Raw genomic sequence first — 22,503 nt, 5'->3', positions numbered from 1 at the left:
CCTGAGGATGGCTTCATGGCCTCTGCCTCAAGGCGCTAAAAAAAAAAATGGTTCTGTTGCTGAGCAACAGAGCAACAGCCCCAGATGGACAGAACATCATCCCCTAGTGGATTTGACAGGTGGATTCTGGTCCCTGCGCATGAGGGAGTCTGTCTGTCTGTCTCCCCCCTCTCACTGAATAAAAAAAAAAAAATGGAAAGAAAAGAAAGTAAAGAGAGAGAGAACAAATCAAAAGAAAAACTATATTCCATATGAGATGGGCTAAAATTTTTCTTTAGAAGAACAGAAATGGAAGTAAACCTGGAAATGTAAAACAGTGACATTTGGTGTTGGCAGAAATGATTCTTACTAATTTTTACTAAGGAAATTACCTTTGAATCATAGATAACTTAAGTCAATTAAGGTGAGTTAGTAATTAAGTCAAAAACATAATAACTAAAATTGCTCACTACTCACCCTCCTGCAGCAGCAGCATGAAGGCACGTTCTTCCAAATTTATCTGGGGTGTCTATTTCAAAGCCTGCAGACAGCACGTGCTCATTACTAAACAAGGATACTATGCTATACTTTTGTCCTAGTTAAACCACAAGAAACATTGCAGAGACAGAAAAATCAGTTAGTAGAAAAACCAGAACGCAAGCAACTATAGTCAGAAAGAGGTTGTCATGGAAACGAATGGTAACTGCTCAAGCTTGGCAATTTTTATAGGAAGAACGGTGAAGACAAGAAGAATTTATTTTCACACTCAGCTCTGGGTAAAGCACAGCCCCATATTTCAATCCCAGGATAGAAATTTATGAAACCAATTTGAAATAAGGAGGGCAATAGATAGGCAGACAGTCCACATCGAGAAAACATGGAGGGTAAAGGATATCCTTAGCATGCTGGGATAGAGATTTCCTTAATGTATTATTAGCTCTCAGCTGGTTGAAGATTTGGGAAACGTGCTTTCATGCAGGGATTATTTTTAAACATGCCACAAGCAATGAAAGCAGAATCAACCATAAGTAAAGAACTTAAAAGGGAAAAAATGCCTCTGGAATATCTGTTGAATTAATTCATAAACAATCTTTGCCTTGCAGATCTCTATCACCTTTGAAAGCCAGGAACTTCTTAATACATGGAGGTTGGCAGAAGCAGTGATAAGAAAGATTTAGCAAAGCTCCAAACCAGAAGGAATTTCTTGGTTCCAAACAGGCCCGCATTAAAAAAATAAAAATTAAACCTAATTTGAGGGGATCAACTACAATGTTTTTCCAGAGCCCACAGAGTGGGAAGGTAACATGACATTTTCTACTGTTGAAATGTGGGGTATTTGGCTTCTTCTCTTTGTTGAAAAAATATATTAACTGCTAAGCTACCATTTTAAGCTTCAAAGATGTTTCCTTCATTTATGACGAATTTTTTCTGTAAGCTGTGGCCTTCCCTGCCTGTCTCTTAACTCTGGATCACCCCAAGCTTTAACTTGATAAACAGACAAGACTGTCATTCAGGGGCAGGAATACTGACTTTCCAACACCAAGGACTGCTGGGAGCTGTCCCCAGAACAGGTAATGAATGACATGAAGCACAGGCAGCCACTCACTCTGACCAGACACCTGAAGCCACATGGCTCACTTACAGGACACATTAAGCCTCATCTGCGGGGATGGAGTTACTTACCCGATGATAACAACTTTCTGCAGCAGTCAGAGTGAGCATTTAGGGCAGCTAAATGTAAGGGGAACATGCTATGGACTCCACACCTGAGGAGGAAAAGAACAGAGCAGCTCACGGTAACAGACCTCCAGACACATGCAGAAGGACACAGACCTCCCTAGAAGTTCTCTGATGAAACTTACTTCCCCAACACCTTGCTTAGGGGACTCCTGACTGAAATAATTTTGTAATTCTTCCACTCGAGAAATAATTATGCAATCATGTTCTACCTTAAAATAATAAAGTCCTAGACCTAAACCAGAATTAGAAGCTCGTAACCGTAGGGGTGGATATTTTTTAAAAAAATGTTTCACGTACACATTATGTGACTCTTCACATTTAAAATTATTTTTCTTTTCTTTTTTTCTTTCAGGTTAGCAATTAGATGTCTCACTTATTTGTCAACACTTTCTAAGTACCAGATACTATGCTAACTGCTAGGATAACAGGACAAACTCTCAGCTTTGAAAAGCAACCTGCTTTATTACTTGAATAAATAAATATTGATTACTGACCTGTTATGTGCCAAGCACTTTGCTAAAAGTTAATAATGGCTGTACTAACTGAAAATAAAATTTTAGATGAGAAGAAAAACTGTTTACCTTTCACAGGTAAAACTTCCTAATAGACTTTTATATTGCACATTAACCCACATCAGGATACCAGTCACAAAAACATAGTTGGGAGTAACACACATTAGCTTGCATATATTTCATAAATCTAGCATATTTTTCCTAACAGTATTACAGGAAGCATCTGGAAAGCACTTTTTAGATGGATCCCCCACCATCACACAGTCCTGAGGATGATTTTTAAGGGACAGGCAGCCTTCTGACGGCAGCGCCTTTCGCCTTCAGAATTACATTCTCCTCTTGCCCATCACCTCTCTTCGAACAAGGACCCAAAGCCGTGTGCTGAACTGTGGTTCATTATAAACAGCATCACCGGGAGATTCCTGTGTACTTATAAGCATTTATAATGTTAGCATTTCGCACAACATCTCATTATAGTCAAAGACTATATTTCAGATTCTGCATAAAACAAGCATGTCTCTTTATACCTGCAGAATAAATTACCTAAGTTTGTTCTCTGGCACAAAGTGGCCGTTTTTTAGATTCAACGCTTCATAAAAACCACATATGACTTGAATTCGTTAAGTGTAGAATACATTACCTTTATTTCCTATCTCAAAAAGTTATTAAGATGTGTGTGGAAGTATATACACATTCACAGATATCTCATGGTAGTCAGCGTTCTGCAAAATCTGAGTCTGCCAGCAACTAAACACCTCTCTCTTTTCGTGAAAATTTCTATTTATTGGTATTTTTGTTCAGACTTCTTCTCTCTGTTCCTTTTCTTTCCCTATATGGAGATTTCCAACTCAGTGTATATAATAGCTAGCATTCATCAAGAGATGCAATTTGCCTGTCTTCCGGGCAGTGTCATGCGCAGAACTGCTTGTAATTGCCTCTCATCATTTACAAAAAAAAAAAAATCTGAAAAGCAATTGCATCGGTGACAATCTCGATGCTCATGAAGAGGAAGAATGTGTTGGAGAATGGGGGAGAGGCTTTTCCATTTGTGCTGCTATTTATACTCTTCCCTGGATGCTGGTGAAATGTAGTAATTTCTTTTAATGTATAACACGTTTTAAAACCTTCTCATTAAATGGAACTTTAATGAGATTTTTAGCTAACCATTTTATTTATTTTGTTGGGGTAAAAATAAATGATTAAATATCTCTGGACATCTGCGAGAGGAAAATGGATAAAATATTTCTAAGATGGTTTCGAGTTCCTGAGAAAATATGGACTGGACTGCTCAAGATTTCTTTGAGCCTTCCTCATTCCTTATATAAATAAAATCTTATAATACAAATATATTAAAATGTTGTTATATATTTATATATACATACACACATATATATGTATGCACAATAGATAATATATAGAATATATTTTATAAAGCTATATAACATATATATTTATAGAAAATAATACAGGCAAATGAATTAGAGAAAATAGCAGCAAACTCTATAAGAAACAAATTAGGAAACATAAAAAGTACAAGTGATAATACAGCAGCAACAGTATTGTAAGATATTCCATAATCTTCATTATTAATACTTCTAATCAACATTACCACTTAACCCATTGTCTTTAGGTAATTCATCACACTCTACGTTAGCTAATTATGAATTTTGTTGTTGTTGTTTTGCTGTTACTTATACTTTTTTAAAATTGATTTTAATTTATTGTGTTTACATAAATTCTAGTGTTGCCCCAAATGCACCCCCTCTCCCCCGTATTCCCCTCAACATCTCCCTTGCCCCCCTCCCATAACACCCCCCCTTCCCTTCAGCTTTATCCCCATCCTATCATCCCCTTTCCCTCTGTCCTCTTTTCCTCTGGTCCCTTTGATCTCTCCACTGTCTCAATTCCATTTCTCAGTTTGTTACTTATCCTTATATACCTGAGAAGATAAGGGAGGGGGGATTACTCTAAAAGGTCTGGCAAAAATTGTTTGATATATATTTTTTATTCCAGTTAATAAAAAGTCACTACCCCACTGTAGGTTTTGAAAACATTAATTTAGACCCAAGTGCTACTGGCATTTGAACTTGAATATGCTGCTATGGTTCAAATAGAAAAACTAAATATAAGACCAAGATTAGAAAGAACAAAGAAGCAAAACTCAGAATCTCTGAATCACTTCAGAAAGGATTCATACATTTCAAAATAAAATTACTCATTATCATAGAAAAGATTGCTTATAAAGGAAATATCACAAAACTTTTAGCGCAAAAATTAGGGTTTGATTGTCTTACAAAGTAAGGAGGATCAGTCTTACCTCATCAGATATACATCCAGGAAGATAAAGAAATAAAGATGTCAGATGACACTAAACTTAACAATGCATAAGTTACAGGAAAGAGGAGACCAATTCCAGTTAAATAGCTACATTTATTTGACCAGTCATAAAATTAATGGAACACATTTGTATTAGCTATTTCTAATTTAGCTGTTAGCTGGCGTCTCCTACCCAGCTATTTCAGAACAAATGAGGTCAGAATAATTTGTAGGCAGCTATCAGAGGTGAGGAAAGGACCATTACACCATTAGAATATCAGTTCTTTTAAGCACTGGCCTTAGCACCAGAGAGACATGGCTGTCTTTTCCCACAGCTGGTCTTTTCTAGAATCTTCCCTTAGGTGATGTTGTAAAGAACACTGTGGCTAAGAGGATAGGGCCAGAAACTTTAAACTTGAGTTCTAGTTTTGCTACTTGCTAGCTATTCGATCTTTAGCAAGCACATAATAGTTCCCTCATCCAGAAAATAAAGATAACAGAGTCAACTGTATAGAGTAATTATAAGGATTAATTGAGATATTGTACACAAAGTGCTACATAGAGGATCTGGCCCTGCTAAGCTTTTACCATCCATGTTAGTATTATTATTGCCCATTAAATTGTTATTAGCTTAGTTAGATTATCAGCAGTTTGTGAGTTTGGAAGTTGTAATCAGGTTATACTTCCTTAAAACTAGTTATGTGCGTCCTTAAAAGCTAAGAGTGAATTGTGATCAGCTAGCATTTCTGTTGTCTTTCCATGTCTCAAGGTCCTTTACTATACTTATTTCACAACTCTCCTCAGGTACACGGAATTGGTTTTGTTTTACCCACTGACTGGTAAAACAGTCAAAACAAAAAATTTGATTTTTGATCATCAAATGATTTTGATTCTTACTGTATTGATCAACCCAAATAAAAACATCAATGTCTTATTCATTTTCTTTATGTCATTTAAGTGTTTATCATGCACCCCTAAGTTATAGCATTTGGGTATAACTGACAACAGTGAAGCCTGGTCCTTGCTGTCTGCAACCTACAGTCATTTCCAGTGGTTCCTTTAGACTAAAGTCCAAACACTAATGTGGCTTACAAGGCCCTTTCTGGATCTGGCTGTTGCTTAACCTTTGTGTATTCTAGAACCTCAGTGAACTTGTGTCCATTCTTCCTGGAAGTTCTGTCCTGCCCCAGACTTCTGCATATGCAGGTCTCTACACCTGCAACTCTCTTTTCTTTCTCCCCTGCTTCTCGTAGCCCTTCTCAAACTAATCAGGGAATCTCTGAGGGTCACTGAAAATATCTTTGCGCTTTCAAGAGTTCTCTGTGAAAAATTTTAAACTGTCTTTGCATTTGATGATAATCTAAAGCAATGAGCACAAAAGCCTATTTTGTTTCATCTGAACGACCGCCTTATCACTACAGACCTCTGCAAAGCCAGGACCCATGTTTGTATTTAGGATCCCATTGGTGTGGTGGAGTACCACTTTAATTGGCAGGGGACAATAAAAAAAAATAAAGGTGGACTTGACTGATAAATGGTGTCTGAACCTAGGGCAGGCCAATGAAAATGCAGTCCGGTGAGCTTTCTGTAGGCACAAAATTCAGCAATAGTTTGTGCCGTGTGACGAGTCCACTGTCCTACCACTTTGTTTGAGCCACTGCAAAACCTCCAGTCCTGCAGCACGTCCTCAACTGGAAAGAGTCAGCAGCAAAGCCGCCAGGACCATCATACCATACAAATGGTCATTTAATTTTGGTAAAATGTGGGCTATCACATCATTCATTACTTGGAGAGACAGCAAGCCCCATGCTTAGGAGCTGAGGCTCCGGATCCAGAAAGCCAAGGACGGAGTCTCATTTCCACCTCTCATGGCTCTGGGACCTTGGGCAAGTAACGGTACCTCTCAGTGCCTCGTTTATTTCACCTGTAAGACGGTGACAGTCATAGCACTTAGCCTATATTGTTCCTATGACAGTTACAGTATCAAAGTAGTGCCTAAGCACTTACGAATGTTTGCTACTATTGATTGCTAATCTGTGTAGTTCAAGTTAATGATGCTAGCATGTGTTTTGTAATTTTTATTGATATATTAGAGCAAAAAGCCTAAGGGGTTTCTATCTAGTCTTATATTTATACAAATTCAAGTAACATTAGAATAAAAATAATTTAAGTCTATAGGTGGAATCTGCAAGAATCTCAACACCATGACCTAACTAACTGCCACTCATCCCGCAGACCACCGCTCCTCCTGGGAGCCCTGCCTAGCCCTGCTGTGTCCCAGATACATCCCCCGCGTATCCCAGTGACACTGGCAATTGGTCTGGCATCACACTAGCATGCATGACTGTAACTGCTTGTTTAATTTTTGCCTCCAAGAGGGCAGGGACCTCTGTAAACCCAGAACCGGACACTGTGGCTGACACTTAATAGGCCTTCAACAACAATTTAGTGAATAAATGAATGTCAGAACAGCTCCCTGCAAAACTAATATTCCTGATTCTGCTGCAGGTGAGGCAGAAGAAGAAGGGAGAGCATAATTGGTCAGCTGGAAGAGAAATGAAAACCCTAGAGACAAGTGTCCCAAACCTAAAGAAGTTGAAGAAGAAAAACCAAAGGGCTTTGACATTATATACGTTTACGTGAGCAGAGTCACGCTGCAGAAAGTGCTCTGAATTAGAGTTCAGAGGTGCAAAAGGAATAACGAAGAACACTCAATCAAGGCCTAAGAATAAAATTCAAATAAATTCATAAGAAAGTAATGACCACAACACTTGTCACAGAGATCTTTTGAAATACACTTGGCGATATTTTTTATAAATGAAAATGGGTTATTTTCATAAATGCTGTGGTTGTTTCCATATATACAGAAGAAAAGGCCTGCATTTCCCTGTTAGTAAGCTACTCTACATAGGTCTATAAGGAGCCCAGAGAACAGTGATTTTCCGGAAAGGCCTTTAGTAAAGCTGATCTTCTCCAACTCTCCTTCCCCTCGTTTTGATATTTTCCCCATAGGTCCTTCAAGATGTGGCTCTTCCTGCCTTTCCCCGCCCCCACACACATCAGACAATCCAGCCTCGGGAATCTGCTTTCCACACACTCTCACGTCTGTGCCTCTGTAAATACTGTTCCCTCTTTCGGAACATCTTTTCTTGCTCCCCCCCCCCCACATCTTTTCTTTTCCTCACCCAATTCTGTCCACCTGGCAAACTCCTCTTTATCCTTCCTTTTGCTGAAATGTCCCCTCTTTTGCAGAATCCAGAGAGTCACTATTCCCTTGGCCTGATCCCAGCCTCCATCATAATAAACCTCACAAAACTGCAGTCGTTCACTCTTGATGTTCACCACCACACTGGGTGCACGGGAGGTCACACGACCCACCACACCTTCCTGGACCACTTCCATTTTGGCTCATTCTCAAGCAAGATTCGGTTGCACAAAATTTTCAAGTAAAATCAAATTCCTCATAATACACTGCCCTCATGGCCCCTTCACCTGAACATTTGCTCCCCACAGTCTCTGGGATCAAGGCTAAACTCTTTCTTTAGACATCTAAGTCCCTCTTTAATTTGGTTTCACTACATATTATTTAAGCAATAAAATAACAGTTAACATTTATTGATAGCTTATTTTGTGCTAGGCAATGTTCAAGGCGCTTTAACATGGATTGTCTTGTTTAATAATGTTAACAGATGTATTTATATAATTCATACAGATCTTAACCTATTTCAGAGCACTTCACTAGTAATTAAGTCCTTTAATTCTCATAACAAACCTACGGTTAACTGTTATTATTACTCTCATTTTTCCAATGAGGAAACCAAAGCACAGAGAGATGGAGCAGTGGGCTCGAGGTCACACAGCTCAGAAGCAGAGCAGCCTGGACTGGAGCCTGGGCAGTGTCCGTGAAAGCTGGTTCCCACCCGTGGTCCCACGGGCAGAGCAGCGCTTCGTCAGGCCCACTCTGTCAGGCCCACCTCTGCCTGGAATTGCCCTGTTTACATATTTTGTTCCTCCTTTCCACCCTGCTTGGGGTGTCTGCCACCCTCCTCTCCACTCAAATAATTCTCATCCTTCAAAAGCCTACCTAGAACTCACCTTCTCCTTAAAGGATTTTCTAAAACTCTGGCCACCTTAGAGGTCTCCCCTTCCCATCCACACTCTAAGACAGTGGTTCTCAACCTGTGGGTCGCGACCCCAGCGGGGTCGCCTAAAGCCATCGAAAAATACATAATGCGTATCAGGTATTTACATTCCGAATCATAACTGTAGCAAAATTACAGTTATGAAGTAGCCACCAAAATTATTTTTTGGTTTGGGGTCACCGCAACATGAGGAACTGAATTGCGGGGTCACGGCATTAGAAAGGTTGAGAACCACTGCCCTAGGGCATATTATGTACACCAACATCTCTGTTCTCAAGTCCTGTTTCATTCAGAAGTTTATTGTATACTGTCCTGCAGGGTTCTTTGTCTTAGGTAGGCCTTGGCCCTGCAACACAATTATGACCTGACCTCCTTGAAGGTGCCAACTAGCAACTTACTTCTGAAATTTCCCATAGCACCCGGCACCTGTGCTTTATACGCTCTCGTTGAACTGAAGTGCAAAATGAAGTCGTGTCGTCCGTCCCTGTGTAGCACATTTACTCAGATATGCCCTACAATTGTACAGTTAAAATTAAACAAGCATCCTGACTAAATTCTGAATGTGCTCGTTTATGTTTCATTTTTCCTGCTTCACTGTCATCAAATATGAGAAAGAACAGAAAAATATTACGAAGCCGAGTTAGGAACAGAGCTCAATCTCCTTAATTAAAACCACTGAAATAGGCCTCTTCTTGATGTGGCTGAAAAATAAATTTGGTTCTTCCTTGCATCTGTCATTAAATGTCACTTCATTTAGTTCAAATTTAATTTGTTGTTAGCATAATGGAACAGATCTCCCCTAACCGGGATAAATGGGCACTATCCACTGCATGCCACAATCCCTTTGGCAGAATTCCCACATGTAGCAATTATTACACCGTATTTTTGCAGTAACCTACTTGGCTGTGTCAGCTCCGCTGGTTATTAGGGTGTTAATCAAAAGCTCATGACCGTATCTTGCAGCCACATGGAGAGGAGTGTTGCCATCCTTATCCACACAGTCAATTTCACCTCCTGGAAGAGATTTTTAAATACAGTGTAATATAAGAATTCAGACTGATTCAGATACTACGTTCTATGCCAGTCACTCATGTCGATCAAATGTTGATCTCCTTTCCACTCTGCGTACATCTCTACTCTGAAGTACAGGAATGCTTTTCAAGGGGACAAGTCACCATCTGAAAATCTGCATAAAGGGATGTCTATTAGAAATGCTTTTGAAAAATCTTATACCATATTGTCTTATTTAAGGATCTAAAATCTTACAGTTAGGTTCCTGCTCTGAAGGAACAATGCAATCAAATTCCATCAAATGTAATCCCGAAGACACATTCAATTTTAATTTTACCTGCTTAATTAAAGACCCGTGTAAACCTTATACCAAAGCATAAGAACCAAAGGGAATAGAGAGCTCAGGATAGTCTTTTATGTAGTTTGATTAATTTAGAGTAAAATGAATAAAAGTGTAAACTATGAACTAAAAATATTTATATTTATGAAAACTACCACACTAATCATCTATAGTCTATAATATCAATATTATAGTATATTCATATTTTGTTTTACTTTGCTTTTTCCCCTTTTTATTTTAGCAAATTTCTTTCTCTCCTTTTTCTATATATAAATATAATTAGTCTATTTATTCATTTATTTGAGGAACCACTTAAAAATAAGTTAGACATATGACATTTCATCCTTAAGAACAAACTTTCCTGCATAACCATAATTTCATCATTATACACAGAAATTTAACATTGATGCAATAATTTTATGAAATAAACAGTGCATCTTCCAATTTCTCCAGTTGTCCCAAAAAAGTGCATTAGAGCTATTTTAAAAGAATCCAGAATCCAATAAAAAATTCTGATAGCATTTGGTTGTTGTGTCTCTTTAGTTTCCTTTAATCTAAAACAATCTTCTTGCCATATATATATATATATATATATATATATATATATTTTTTTTTTTTTTTTTTTTTTTAGTCTCTTGTGCCATTGATATTTTGGGAGGCCAAGCCAGGAGTCCTGTAGAATGTTCTGCACTCTGAAATTTCTTGATTATTTCCTTATTACTAGATTCAGGCTAAACATTTTGGCAAGAATACCCCAGAGTTGATGTGCACTTCCCACTCCACCTCGTCAACAGACACCTAAGGTCAAGTCATTGCATTATTGGATGATGCACATTTCCATTACTTGCAATGGCTACAGAGTTCCAGTCTGCGGATATGAAAAATTTCTAGGTGATAGGGTATACAAACAGGTGGTTTTGTTAGATTCTGCCAAATTCCCTTCTTTAGGCCCTATGCAATTTTGCAACTACAGCAGCAATGTATGAGGGAACCTTTTCCCCACAGCCTTGTCAAGCTTATGAGTACCTGTCATGTGATGGCTGAGAATTGGCATCTCAGTATAGTTTTCATTTGAATTACTCTTACTAAGAAAGTTCAGCTTCTCTTCATATATTGAAGAACAATTTATCTGTTTTCTATGAACTATCTGTCATTAACTTTTGCCCATTTTTCTAAGTGTATATGTGTATTTGTGTGGAGGGCTGGGTCCTTTATTTCTTGATTTTCATGAAAGTTTTGAGAAGTAGAACTACTGGATCAAAACTATGAATATTTTTAAAGCCCTTGATAAACACAGGCAAACTACTTTTGAGAAAGGCTGTGCCCATTTGCACTCCTATCAGCAGTATATTTGAACATCATACCAAAAAGAAGCTGCTGAGAGTCTTCTCAGATCTGGGGAAAGGTGACACTGGGCCAAAGGAACACACAAGTTTGGAGTATACATCTCTATAGCATATGAACTATTCATTGTGTTGTGTGCCCATCACCCAAAGTCAAATCATTATCCATCACCATATATTTGGCCCCCTTTGCTCCCCTCCCTCCACCCTCTCCCTCTGGTCACCATCTCACTTTTGTCTGTGTTCATTATAAGAGGACCATTATAAAAATCTTCCCAGTAATATCTGTTGTACGGGCCTTCATTCTAATGAATCCTATTATTGGTAATTATAGCCTTCAGTTCCCTAAGATTTATTTTCAGCAAACAACATTTTTTCTAGTCAGGTATATTAGTAAAACATAGATTTTAGTGAATAAGAATATTTTCTACAAAGTGAAATAATTACAAAATATGTGTGGGCTTTGTAGAGAGGAGAAATACTTCAAAACTATTAGGACAGCCTGACCAGGCAGTGGCACAGTGGATGGAGCATCAGACTGAAATGCGAAGGACCCAGGTTCAAGACCCCGAGGTCGCCAGCTTGAGCGCGGGCTCATCTGGTTTGAGCAAAGCTCACCAGCTTAGACCCAAGGTCGCTGGTTTGAGCAAGGGGTTACTCGGTCTGCTAAAGGCCCACGGTCAAGGCACATATGAGAAAGCAATCAATGAACAACTAAGGTGTCGCAGCAAAAAACTGATGATTGATGCTTCTCATCTCTCTTCGTTCCTGTCTGTCTGTCCCTGTCTATCCCTCTCTCTGTCTCTCTCTCCATCTCTGTAAAAAAAAACAAAAAAAAACCCCACAAAAAACAAAAAAACCGTATTAGGACATACATTTACACAAGATTTAAGATGTTTTACTCCACAGTCAAGACTTCTGCATGTACAGTTTACTTGAAAATCAATCTACTGCCAATAAATTTGCACATGAGGGTTTGCAACTTAATAGTTGTTTATGATCTCTTTTTTACTTTGATTGTGACAGAGAAATATAAATGACAACTTGAATACAAATGCTGGTCTTTCCTCAAATCTTTCTGTGGTACACTAGTTATTTTTAAAAATCAGTTGTTCATATAAATAGACTATCATTTCTGTAAAAGTAATAATTACATTTCTTTATTATATATACACACACACATACATTTTTAAATACATAGAAAAATCTGGAAGTTTTACCAAATTGTCAACAGAAATTCTTGGGATGGAGTTGGGGAGGCACACTGGTGAATATAATGGGCAATCTCTTTAATGATTTAATTTTATTTGACATTGAGCATGTACTAATTTTATAATCAGGAAAATAATAAAATAAAATAAATTAATTTTATTTTAATAAAATAAAATTAATTAGGGACTCCATAGATTGGTTACTATTATCTGAATTCAGAAGCATCCAACTTAGATCAATCATGTTTGTCACATGATGTAGCCCTGTGGACAGGCCGCCACTTGGTCTCCATGGAGACCTCGGAGCAATCCCAAGTACTTGTACCTGTCTAAGAACTGCCTGCTGTGGTCAGCCTGAGATGTCCATTCAGGGAACTGATCCTGGGAAATGTGGGAGGCAGATCGAATATACACTAAACCACTCCAGGCTCTTCACAGGCGAAAGCCACCAAATGCTAGGGCCGCCATGTTTACCAACCTCAAATAAGCCAATAATTGAGTAGAGAAAAAGAAGAGTGAAAAATACTGAAAAGGGTGGAAAAGAGGTTGAGTGGTAAAGTTTCTTCTCCTTGTGCTATCATTTAATAACTCAATTAAAAACTCTAAAAATATAGATAACTTCCACATATGCTTTTATGGATCATTTAAAACACATTTCAAGAAAACATCATAACATAGATGGGACATAAAAATGAGACTCAGAGACATTGACAAGAGTGTGGTGGTTATGAGAGGGGAGGAGAAGGAGGGTGTTGGGGGAGGGGAGGGGCACAAAGAAAACCAGATAGAAGGTGACAGAAGACGATTTGACTTTGGGTGATGGGAATGCAACATAATCAAATGTCAAAATAACCTGGAGATGTTTTCTCTGAACATATGTACCCTGATTTATCAATGTCACCCCATTAAAATAATAAAAAATAAAATAAAAAAAGAGAAAAGAAAACATCATAGCTTAGTTGAAAAGTAAAAGACAAAATGTATATTTGTTATTCAGAAATGTTTTATATCAAAGTAGGACCTCTAGATGAATGAATTTCCATTTAACAGTTACCCAAACATTGCCATTTTTACCTGAAAACCTTTAAGGTTTTCTAGGAATGCATATTAAATACCTTTAACTATTCATGTAAAGGTTGTAAATTAAATATTGGTAATCTGCCACTGATCATTAGTGAAGAAAATAAATATTCATGAGTTTAGAAGACTGCAGAGCATGTCAGAGGGATAGTTCATGCAGCACTGTCTAAGCATTCATCAAAATTGAGTTTTTCATTGTGCAAGCAAGAGTGTTCACCCTGCTAAGCTGCCTCAGGAGAACTGTGAGCCAAAAGGTCAAAACTCCCACAATGAATCAACCTATCACTTGACTCTTCCTTTTAAAACTCTATTTATTATAATGCTTCTGGAAGAAAACTTCACTTCTGAACTTGTGTGACCTACTGAACAGCATCTGAGAAGCTGCCTAGTGCAAACAGCTGGACCGAACGCCTCCGGATCCCATGTTGTGCTTCCGTTCAGCTCCTTCCTTCTGGCTGCGCCAGCACAGCTTCAGACAACAAACAATGCGACTCATCAGCAGAGGCGGTCTTCGCTAACTAACTAAAAAAATTAAAGAGGGCTTTTTTTAATGATTGCCTTATGAAAAGATGAATAATTCTGGAAAAACAAAGTTATTATGAAGAACTAAGAACCCTGACCGGAGAGCAGTCAGAGAAGTGGAGAAAAGCCACACGAAGTCCAAACACCAGAGTGATTTAACAAAACAAACAAACACAAAGAATGTTCCCCAGTGGCATGTTCACTTGGTTTAGAGAGCCAGCTGCTGTCCCCACGTGGGACCAGCATTCCAGGTGCTATTGCGCAGTGACCCACTCTGGACACCAGGCCCTGCGGCGTGAGCCTCCGTATCTTTCTCAGAAGGAAGGCAACAAACAAGAGGAAAGAAAAGAGCTTCCTCTCTTCTCCCTAAGGGCATTTTTTAAAATGTCAAGTGGAAGAACTCACAGTGCTCACATGTGTGATGAATGCAAAGAATTCTCAGATGAGAGAAAAGAATGAGAGATCATCCTCTTACAGGGACAACTCTATTCCAAATATAAGTGACTCTTGGAATAAACAGAATTCAAGTTGGGAGAGGGAGAGGGAAGGGGGAGGGGGAGGGGCACAAAGAGAACTAGATAGAAGGTGACAGAGGACAATCTGACTTTGGGTGATGGGTATGCAACATAATTGAATGACAAGATAACCTGGACATGTTATCTTTGAATATATGTATCTTGATTTACTGATGTCACCCCATTAAAAATAAATAAATAAATATAATTTTAAAAAAAATAGAATTCAAGTTTAAAAATATATGTTTAAATATGTCATTGTTTATCCAGAAAAAACATACGTATAGCAGCTAAAAAAAAAATCAGTCTCTGATGTTAGACTGCCTCAGTTCCAATCTCTGTGCTTTAGCATACCTGCCATACATCCCAATAAAAGTCACAACTCCCTGCTTCAATTTCCCCTTCTTTGAAATGGAGATGTAGCAGTACCTCTTTCTCCTGGGGTGGCTGAAAGGATTTATGTGTGGTACTTAGCCAAGTGCCTGGCACAGTACGAACACTCAACCAATATTAGCTCTGTAATTACATTTAATGGGCTATATATTATAGTTACTATAGTCCCATCATTTGAGACCCCTGGATCCCATCCAACCAACAGCAAGATGCTAGGCCAGCCAAGAACAAGACAGGCTCTGAAACCAAGCTACCTGATCAAAGAGGAGAAGAGATGGGGTCACCTTCAGGTCTCATCCTAACTCAAAAGTCTAGAAAGAATGTCCAGAGAGGGCATGGAAGTCCAGGCCAACAAGGATGGCTTTTGGAAAGGTCAAAGCAGCCAAAAACCCTGCGTCCCCCCAATGGGGTGGGGGGCAACTTGTAAGCACACTAGCACAACAGAGGGGAGATGGGGCATGGCTATGATTCAAGAGGGAGGGCCAGTACGGTCTGGTCCACAAGATGGACCTCTAGGAAAGCAGTGCTTACATGGTGAAAAATTGCTCTCACTCTGGTCTGGTCACTGGTGCTTGAAATTGCTTTAGCAGGGAACAAAGCCTTTTATGCCACAGAGCTAAGACCCAATGATTAAATTAGCATTAAATTATAAAAAAATAAATGATTACCAAATATCTCCTTAGTTTTGTTTATTTTTAAGGCAGGGGACATTGTTTCTGAAAAATACAGAAAGAAATACAGTGGGGAAGGGAAACTGAGCAAAAGAGAAACACTAGGGTCACTACCACCTCCTTCCTGTCCAGTAAAATAAAACAATTAGCATGGCCCTGTCAACAAAGTGAATGTCAAAGGCATACCACATATCTCCAATTAGAAAGGATGAGTGTTGTACAGTTAATTTCCCTTTTACCTTCCTTGGCTCACTGGCCACTTGTTAGGATTTCCTTTCCCCTACAGTTTCACTGAAATGCTTATTTCTTTTGCTTTGCTGCAGTTATTTTGCTTTCTAAGCATAATTTCACTAGCTGGTCTTCTATCCAAATGTCAAATGACTGTTTGGTTTTATGATCTGAATGCCTATGACATAACTCAGTACCACTAATTCAAGTGCATGTCATCTAAAATTCTTACAGGTGAGAGAAAAGTAGGTCCAAGAAAACTGACTGATGCCAGAATTCTGAGAAGTAAGAATCTGGGTCACTGAGAGATAGTTTAGGGCGGTGTTTCCCAATGTGGGGCCCACACCCCACAGGGGGGCAATTCGATAGTTAAGGGGGGCAATTTGAAAATGGACTCGACACGACTTTAACTCTTTTGCCCCGGGCCATTTAAATGCAATGCTAGATATCGGTGCCAAATTTAACAAAAAATGCAATTCTTAAATAATTGCAGTAAATAATTATTAAGCATAATTTCGTTTGACGAGACCAAAATATCAACTGGGTGATTGGCGTCGTCAAGTAAACTTCGTCCTGGGTTCACCGCGGAGCGTGCCGTCTGCCGTGGGGAACCCCGGATGTTTTAAAAACTCGCTAAACAATGCAGTTATTCTCACCTAATTGGCCCATCGCAACTTCTGTAGTGTTTCACATCATTCAGTTAGTGTTAATTTGAAATAAGTGTCAGTTAAAACTGTTGTAAAAGATTGTTGATTTAATAAATATACACATATATATTGTATAGATATAATTGGTAAGTATTTGATTTTATTTTTATCAATATTAAACTCTTTATTAAGTACTTCTTGCATCGGGGCTAGAAAGCACTAATATTTTATAAATATTATTGGGGCTATAATAGTGCATGCACGACAATTTTAATTTTAGAAGCATAACTTTCCAGAAAATTTTGTCAAGTGGAAAAAATAGATACCTTTTGATTTGCGGTGGTAGTGTAGTAAATGTGTTATATACATTTAAATAAATATGAATTTTTAGTATACGTTTACTCTATGTCACATTGAATATATTTTAACACATATTTTAATATTAGTTTTTAATTGATCTTATTTTTATTTCTTATAGTCCATAGTAAAATGAGTGGTGCAAGCAAGAAAAAAACTCATCAATATTCGGAGGAATATTTAAAATTTGGGTTTATACCCGCTGTTCACGATAAGCGGATTCCTTTTTGTCTTTTACGCCAGCAATGCTTGACCAACGAATCAATGAAACGAGGTCATCTTGAGGAGCATTTGAAGGCGAAACATAGTGCTCATATTAATTCAGATTTGAGTTACTTTAAAACTTTAAAGAAAAATTTTGAAAAAAGAACATTAAAGTCTCTATTTACTGCTCATACTTCAACTAATAATCGTGTTCTTGAGGCTAGTTATCAAATTTCTTTATTCATCACTAAAACTGGAGAAAATCACACTATAGGAGAGAATTTAATAAAACCATCAATATCAGGCATTTCTTTAATCGGTTCTTGAAAAAGATGACAAAGATGTAAAAGCTATGCCACTCAGTAACAATTCTGTTAGCAGAAGAATAGACGAAATGGGTGAGGATATTGAAAAACAACTTATTGAAAAGCTGAAAACAAGAAAATTCTCCTTGCAAATGGATGAATCAACTTTGAGAGACAATGAGGCAGTATTGATAACTTACGTAAGATATATTGATAAAGGACATTTTGCTGAAGAAATGTTGTTCTGTAAAAGATTAGAAAGCACCACTACCTCCAAAGATATATATAATAAGCTAAAAAACTACTTAGATGTCAATGATATACCAATGAAAAATATAACATCTTGTTCTGCAGATGGTGCTCCCAATATGATGGGCAAGAAAAATGGCTGCTTAAAATGGATGAAAGATGTGAATCCAGAAATGATTCTTGTGCATTGTGTTATTCATAGGGAAAACTTGGTAGCTAAAAACATCTCGCCTGTTCTGAATGAAGTATTACATACAGTAATAAAGTGTGTTAATGCTATTAAAGCTAGTGCCAAATGTGAGCGTCTTTTCAAGCTATTTTGTGAAGAATAAAATGAAGACCATGTGAGACTTTTACTTCATACTCAAGTAAGATGGCTATCTAAAGGAAACTGTTTGAAAAGATTTATGGAACTGTTTGATACTCTTAGTGATTTTTTAAGCGACAAACCTGAAATGAAGTATCTGTTAACAATAGATGGTAAAGCATTTGTGAGTTATTTAGCCGATATCTTTGAAAAACTAAATATATTAAATAAGCAACTTCAAGGAACAAATAAAACTCTTGTCGATGCAAAAGCAAAGATATTTGGTTTCATTACCAATATTGAGTTATGTCAGAAACATATTAACAACAAAAACTTTAAACAGTTTTGTCGGGAGCCGATCAACGACTGCTGGCTGACAAGGTCACAGCAGGAGAAGACCCACAACTGCTGGCTGACAAGGTCACAGCAGAAGAAGATCAAAAACTGCTGATTGACAAAGTCACAGCAGAGAAGACCAATGGCTGCGGGTTGACGAAGTCACCCAAAGGAGAGACACAACGATACTTCCCCCTTTGACTTTTTGAATTAATCTGGCCTTATATCCCCCCTTTTCTGGGTGTGTGCTATTATTTATGGCACAGGGATAATAGTACCGTGCTTTCCCTGTAGATTCGTAGTAATTTCTTTGGTAATGAGACAGAGGGTGTGAGTTCCACAGAAAAGCCTGTAAGCCCCTTGAACTGGGCTCATAAACATAAGAGGCTGGCTATGATATCCCTCGTAAAGGGTTAAGTTTGTAGGAGAATTCTTTCTTAATCATGTTAGAAAGAATAGATTGTGACTTGTGAATGGGTAGGAGGCAGTGGCTGTGCACAGAGCACCTTTCGGCCTTCACTTAATTCAACATTTTTCCTCCCTAGCCTTTTCATGTGATAGAGTAGAGAAACATTCCTTTCTTCTTCCTTATTTGATCTGCAGATAGTGGTACACTCTGAGAAGAATAGAGTCAGAACTTAACTAGTGTTTAAATATAATAAATAAGTAATATTTGACTAGACAATAGTATCTTAGGTAAGGTATAGTAGAATGGCCCATTGTGTGGCCTAGGATGAGAGCGTAGTCAGCAAGAAAAGAATGTTTTACTGAGAATTGTCTTTTGACTAAAGGCAATTGCTAGGCTTTCTCAATGAGATGTTCTCATGAGATTTATATGCTTTCCAAGATTTTTTGATAATGAGAGAAATGTAGGGGAATCCATAGAAGTAATAACAGTTAATGTCTTATGTTGCTACTAGGCTATCTTGCAAGTGCACTCTGTATATCTTTGGGTGAAAGCTATTCTTAATGTTAAGTCAATTTCTTTATAGGCAAGCCTTTTAGAATCTTGTGAGATAAAGTAGGACACTGCATAAACTCAAAGCCATTTACCTGAGCAAGCAGTGGTCCATTGTTAGTCCTTAATGATTTTGTCTGCTAATCTCTCTCTGCCCCTTAACTCACAACAGCAGTAAAGTTAGTTAACTATTAGTACTAATACCTTAAAAGCTTTTACCGATGTTGTTATCGCTATTCAAGTTATTTTGTATTTTGAATGATTTGCTACCTGGTTTGTGATTTATAGATATAAATTAACTGTTATCCGGAAACATGTAAACATAGTGAAACAAAAGCAATAATTAACACCATGTAATTGTAACTCAGTGTGTGTATAAAAAGGGACCTATACTAGCATTTGAAAAGAGAGATGCCTGGCAGTAAATGCTAACAAGAGAATAAAGAGAAAGAAAAGAATTCGGCTCTCTCACTCGATTTTCGCAGACGCCTTCTCTTCCTGTGGGACCCCTGAATCCCCCCTGGGGCTGGACCCCAGCACAGTTTCATTGGCTCCAAAAATGTGAAGTAACTGATACCGCTTTACTTGTTATTGTCAATCATTTGAATATTCTATCGGCTGATTTAAAAGAAAGATTTTCTGATTTAAAACAAATTGATTTCCCAACATGGATGATGCAGCCAATGTTAGTGGATTTGTCTGATATATCAAATATGCAGTATCAAGAAGAACTCGCAGAATTGCAAAATGATGAGTCAGTTAAAGATTTATTTAATATCAAAGGAGCGATGGCATGGCTTTGTGAGGAAACAGAAATCAAATACCCAAATTCAACCAAATGTGCAAGAAAACTATTGCTACCGCTTCCATCTTCATTTTTAGCTGAATGTGGATTTAGTGCTGTAAATGATTTACTGGTAAAAAAAAAGAAATCGGCTGGATATAACACAACGTGGAGACTTGAGACTAAAGCTAACCAAATTGGAACCTAATATAAAATCTCTGTGCAGCAAGCATCAAGCACAAGGATCACACTAAATTAAAATAATAAATTAATATAGAAAAATCTGTATTAAAATTATTTGGCATTTAAATTTCTGTTTTTCATTATATGTTTTGAAATTTTACTTACTATGTTTTGTTAACAATTTCATAGTGATTTCTTCCTAGAACCTATCATTTATGTTTATTAAGTGAACAAATCAATTTTTTAATGTTAAAAATTATGTATGTTACATAGGGGGGGACATAAAAATTTTAGAAAGGTTAAGGTGGGGCATGGCACAAAAAAGGTTGGGAAACACTGGTTTAGGGACCGCTGCATTCACCTGGAATGTCAGCATACAATCAGGGCTAAAACCAGTTTGGTTTGGTTTCGTTTGGTTTTCCAATTGTCTCTAAGATTTGTTAAGAAAACAGACTTGCCCTGTCAGGATCAATTCACTCACAGATGCCAGTCATGACCCATGACATGAAGTGACACTCCCCAGTCTCGCTACAGAGACACCCCATTGGTTCAAGTACCCTGCTATCAGCCTGGAAAATTACTTTATGTGACTTTCCAAGGTCTCTAACAAGTGTGATTTTTCTGATTCTTTATATCACATACTTACCTGCTTTTCTTCTGAGTCACCTTATTTTTCCTATCTTTGCCCAAAAAGCTCAATGAGCTTCACTTAGGGAACTATGATGAATTCTAAAAGTTAAAAATATGTGGTGAAGTATAAAGATAATATATTACAGAATGGTACACTTGACACCTATGTAATTTTATGAACCAATGTCACCCCAATAAATTCAAGGTAAAAAAAAAATAAAATAAATAATAAATTTTTAAAAGAATTCAGCTTTCCTGCTAGGAAATGTACAGCACTTTTCATTCCTGAGTGAAAAGTGCAGGATCTTGAGCCTAGATAGGTATGTATATTATCCCTAGTTTCAAAACTCACGTTTTTGACTGGGAATTGACTGTGAAATTTAGTGGCTTTATATCATCACTTCTAAGCTGGATGGCGATAATATGTTTAATGAAGAATTTTTAGCAAAGTACGTAAAAGGAAGATGTAAGTCCGAGCTTAATAAATTCTAAAACGGAGCATCATCTTTCACATGCAGGTGACTGACAAACTCGACCCGAAAACTGTTCAAATAATGACACTGCGGAAGAATTTCTCTTACCATTCTGAATGAGGGTTTGTGACCGTGTGAACCTCCCGTGGACAGCCGTCATGTGCAGTGGACTTTTGCCATCTTTACTCTAAAAAATAAGGGAGAGAGAAACAATGGATCAGTGGCATCAATCTGAAACATCCCTATGGATACCGCTGGCAATGCCCTGAAAACAGCAATTAAATGTTTTTAAGTATGATGAAAAAAATTACAAGGGGCAAAAGATAACTTTAAAAGCAAAAGATAAAGTATGTATTATATCTCAAGTTACTGCATAATATCACATTATAAAGGAACTTGAAGTGAATATTTTAGGGAAAAAATACAAAATTTCTAGTTATACTCACAATTTTTAAATTACCCTGTTTCAAACTGAAGAAATCATCTAAATGGTTTTTGTTTTTAATTTTAGACAGAGAGAGGAAGAGATAGAGAGAAAAAGAGAAACATCATCTGTTGTTCCACTTAGTTGTACATTCATTGGTTGCTTCCTATATGTGCCCTGACCAGGAACACTCCCACAACCTTGGTGTATAAGGACGGCACTCTAACCAACTGAGCTAACCTGCCAGGGGCCCAAAATGTATTTTCATCTCCAGTAGTCTACTGATGGGGGAAATTTCCTTCAAGGTATTTTTTTCAACTTCTGTCTCTACTATGTGAAAAAAGAGACAAATTATGTGCTTATTTGCTTGGCTCTGTTTGACCTGAAGTTGACCAAACTGCTATAAATCACTGGGACTCTCAAAACTAACCTAGAATCCTCCACCATTCCCTAAATTCTAATTCCATAGGAAACCAACACTTTTGATTGTTTAAGAACAGAAATGCTACTTCACTCAACTCACCAGAAATCACAGGATTAAGGCATGCAACTATTTAGCAAATTGCCATTTTAATGATCACTTGGAAATGTGTGCTGAATGTATACGTCTCTTTATTATTCAAGATATAAGCAATAGAACTTC

At 37.6% G+C, this 22,503-nt stretch overlaps 1 protein-coding gene across 13 annotated transcripts in view; it reads right to left on the bottom strand.

The window, feature by feature from the left end:
• The window catches only part of ANKRD44 (ankyrin repeat domain 44), a 354,643-nt gene that overhangs the window by 108,499 nt on the left and 223,641 nt on the right, over positions 1-22,503 (bottom strand). For 8 of the 13 annotated variants that reach the window (XM_066233603.1, XM_066233606.1, XM_066233614.1 and 5 more), the window contains exons 9-12: positions 21,545-21,623; positions 9,589-9,703; positions 1,663-1,745; positions 457-574 (exon numbers count right to left, since the gene is read on the bottom strand). In XM_066233603.1, the coding sequence (XP_066089700.1) occupies positions 457-574; positions 1,663-1,745; positions 9,589-9,703; positions 21,545-21,623 (395 nt within the window). The remainder of the gene's footprint in view (positions 1-456; positions 575-1,662; positions 1,746-9,588; positions 9,704-21,544; positions 21,624-22,503) is intronic. The other 5 variants (XM_066233608.1, XM_066233611.1, XM_066233609.1 and 2 more) reach the window with 1 other exon arrangement.

The sequence above is a fragment of the Saccopteryx bilineata genome, chromosome 5 (genome assembly GCF_036850765.1).
Source record: "Saccopteryx bilineata isolate mSacBil1 chromosome 5, mSacBil1_pri_phased_curated, whole genome shotgun sequence".
In the NCBI taxonomy this organism is placed as follows: Eukaryota; Metazoa; Chordata; class Mammalia; order Chiroptera; family Emballonuridae; genus Saccopteryx; species Saccopteryx bilineata.
Note: the sequence above shows the minus strand (reverse complement) of the source record. Positions and strands in the feature narration are given on the sequence as shown.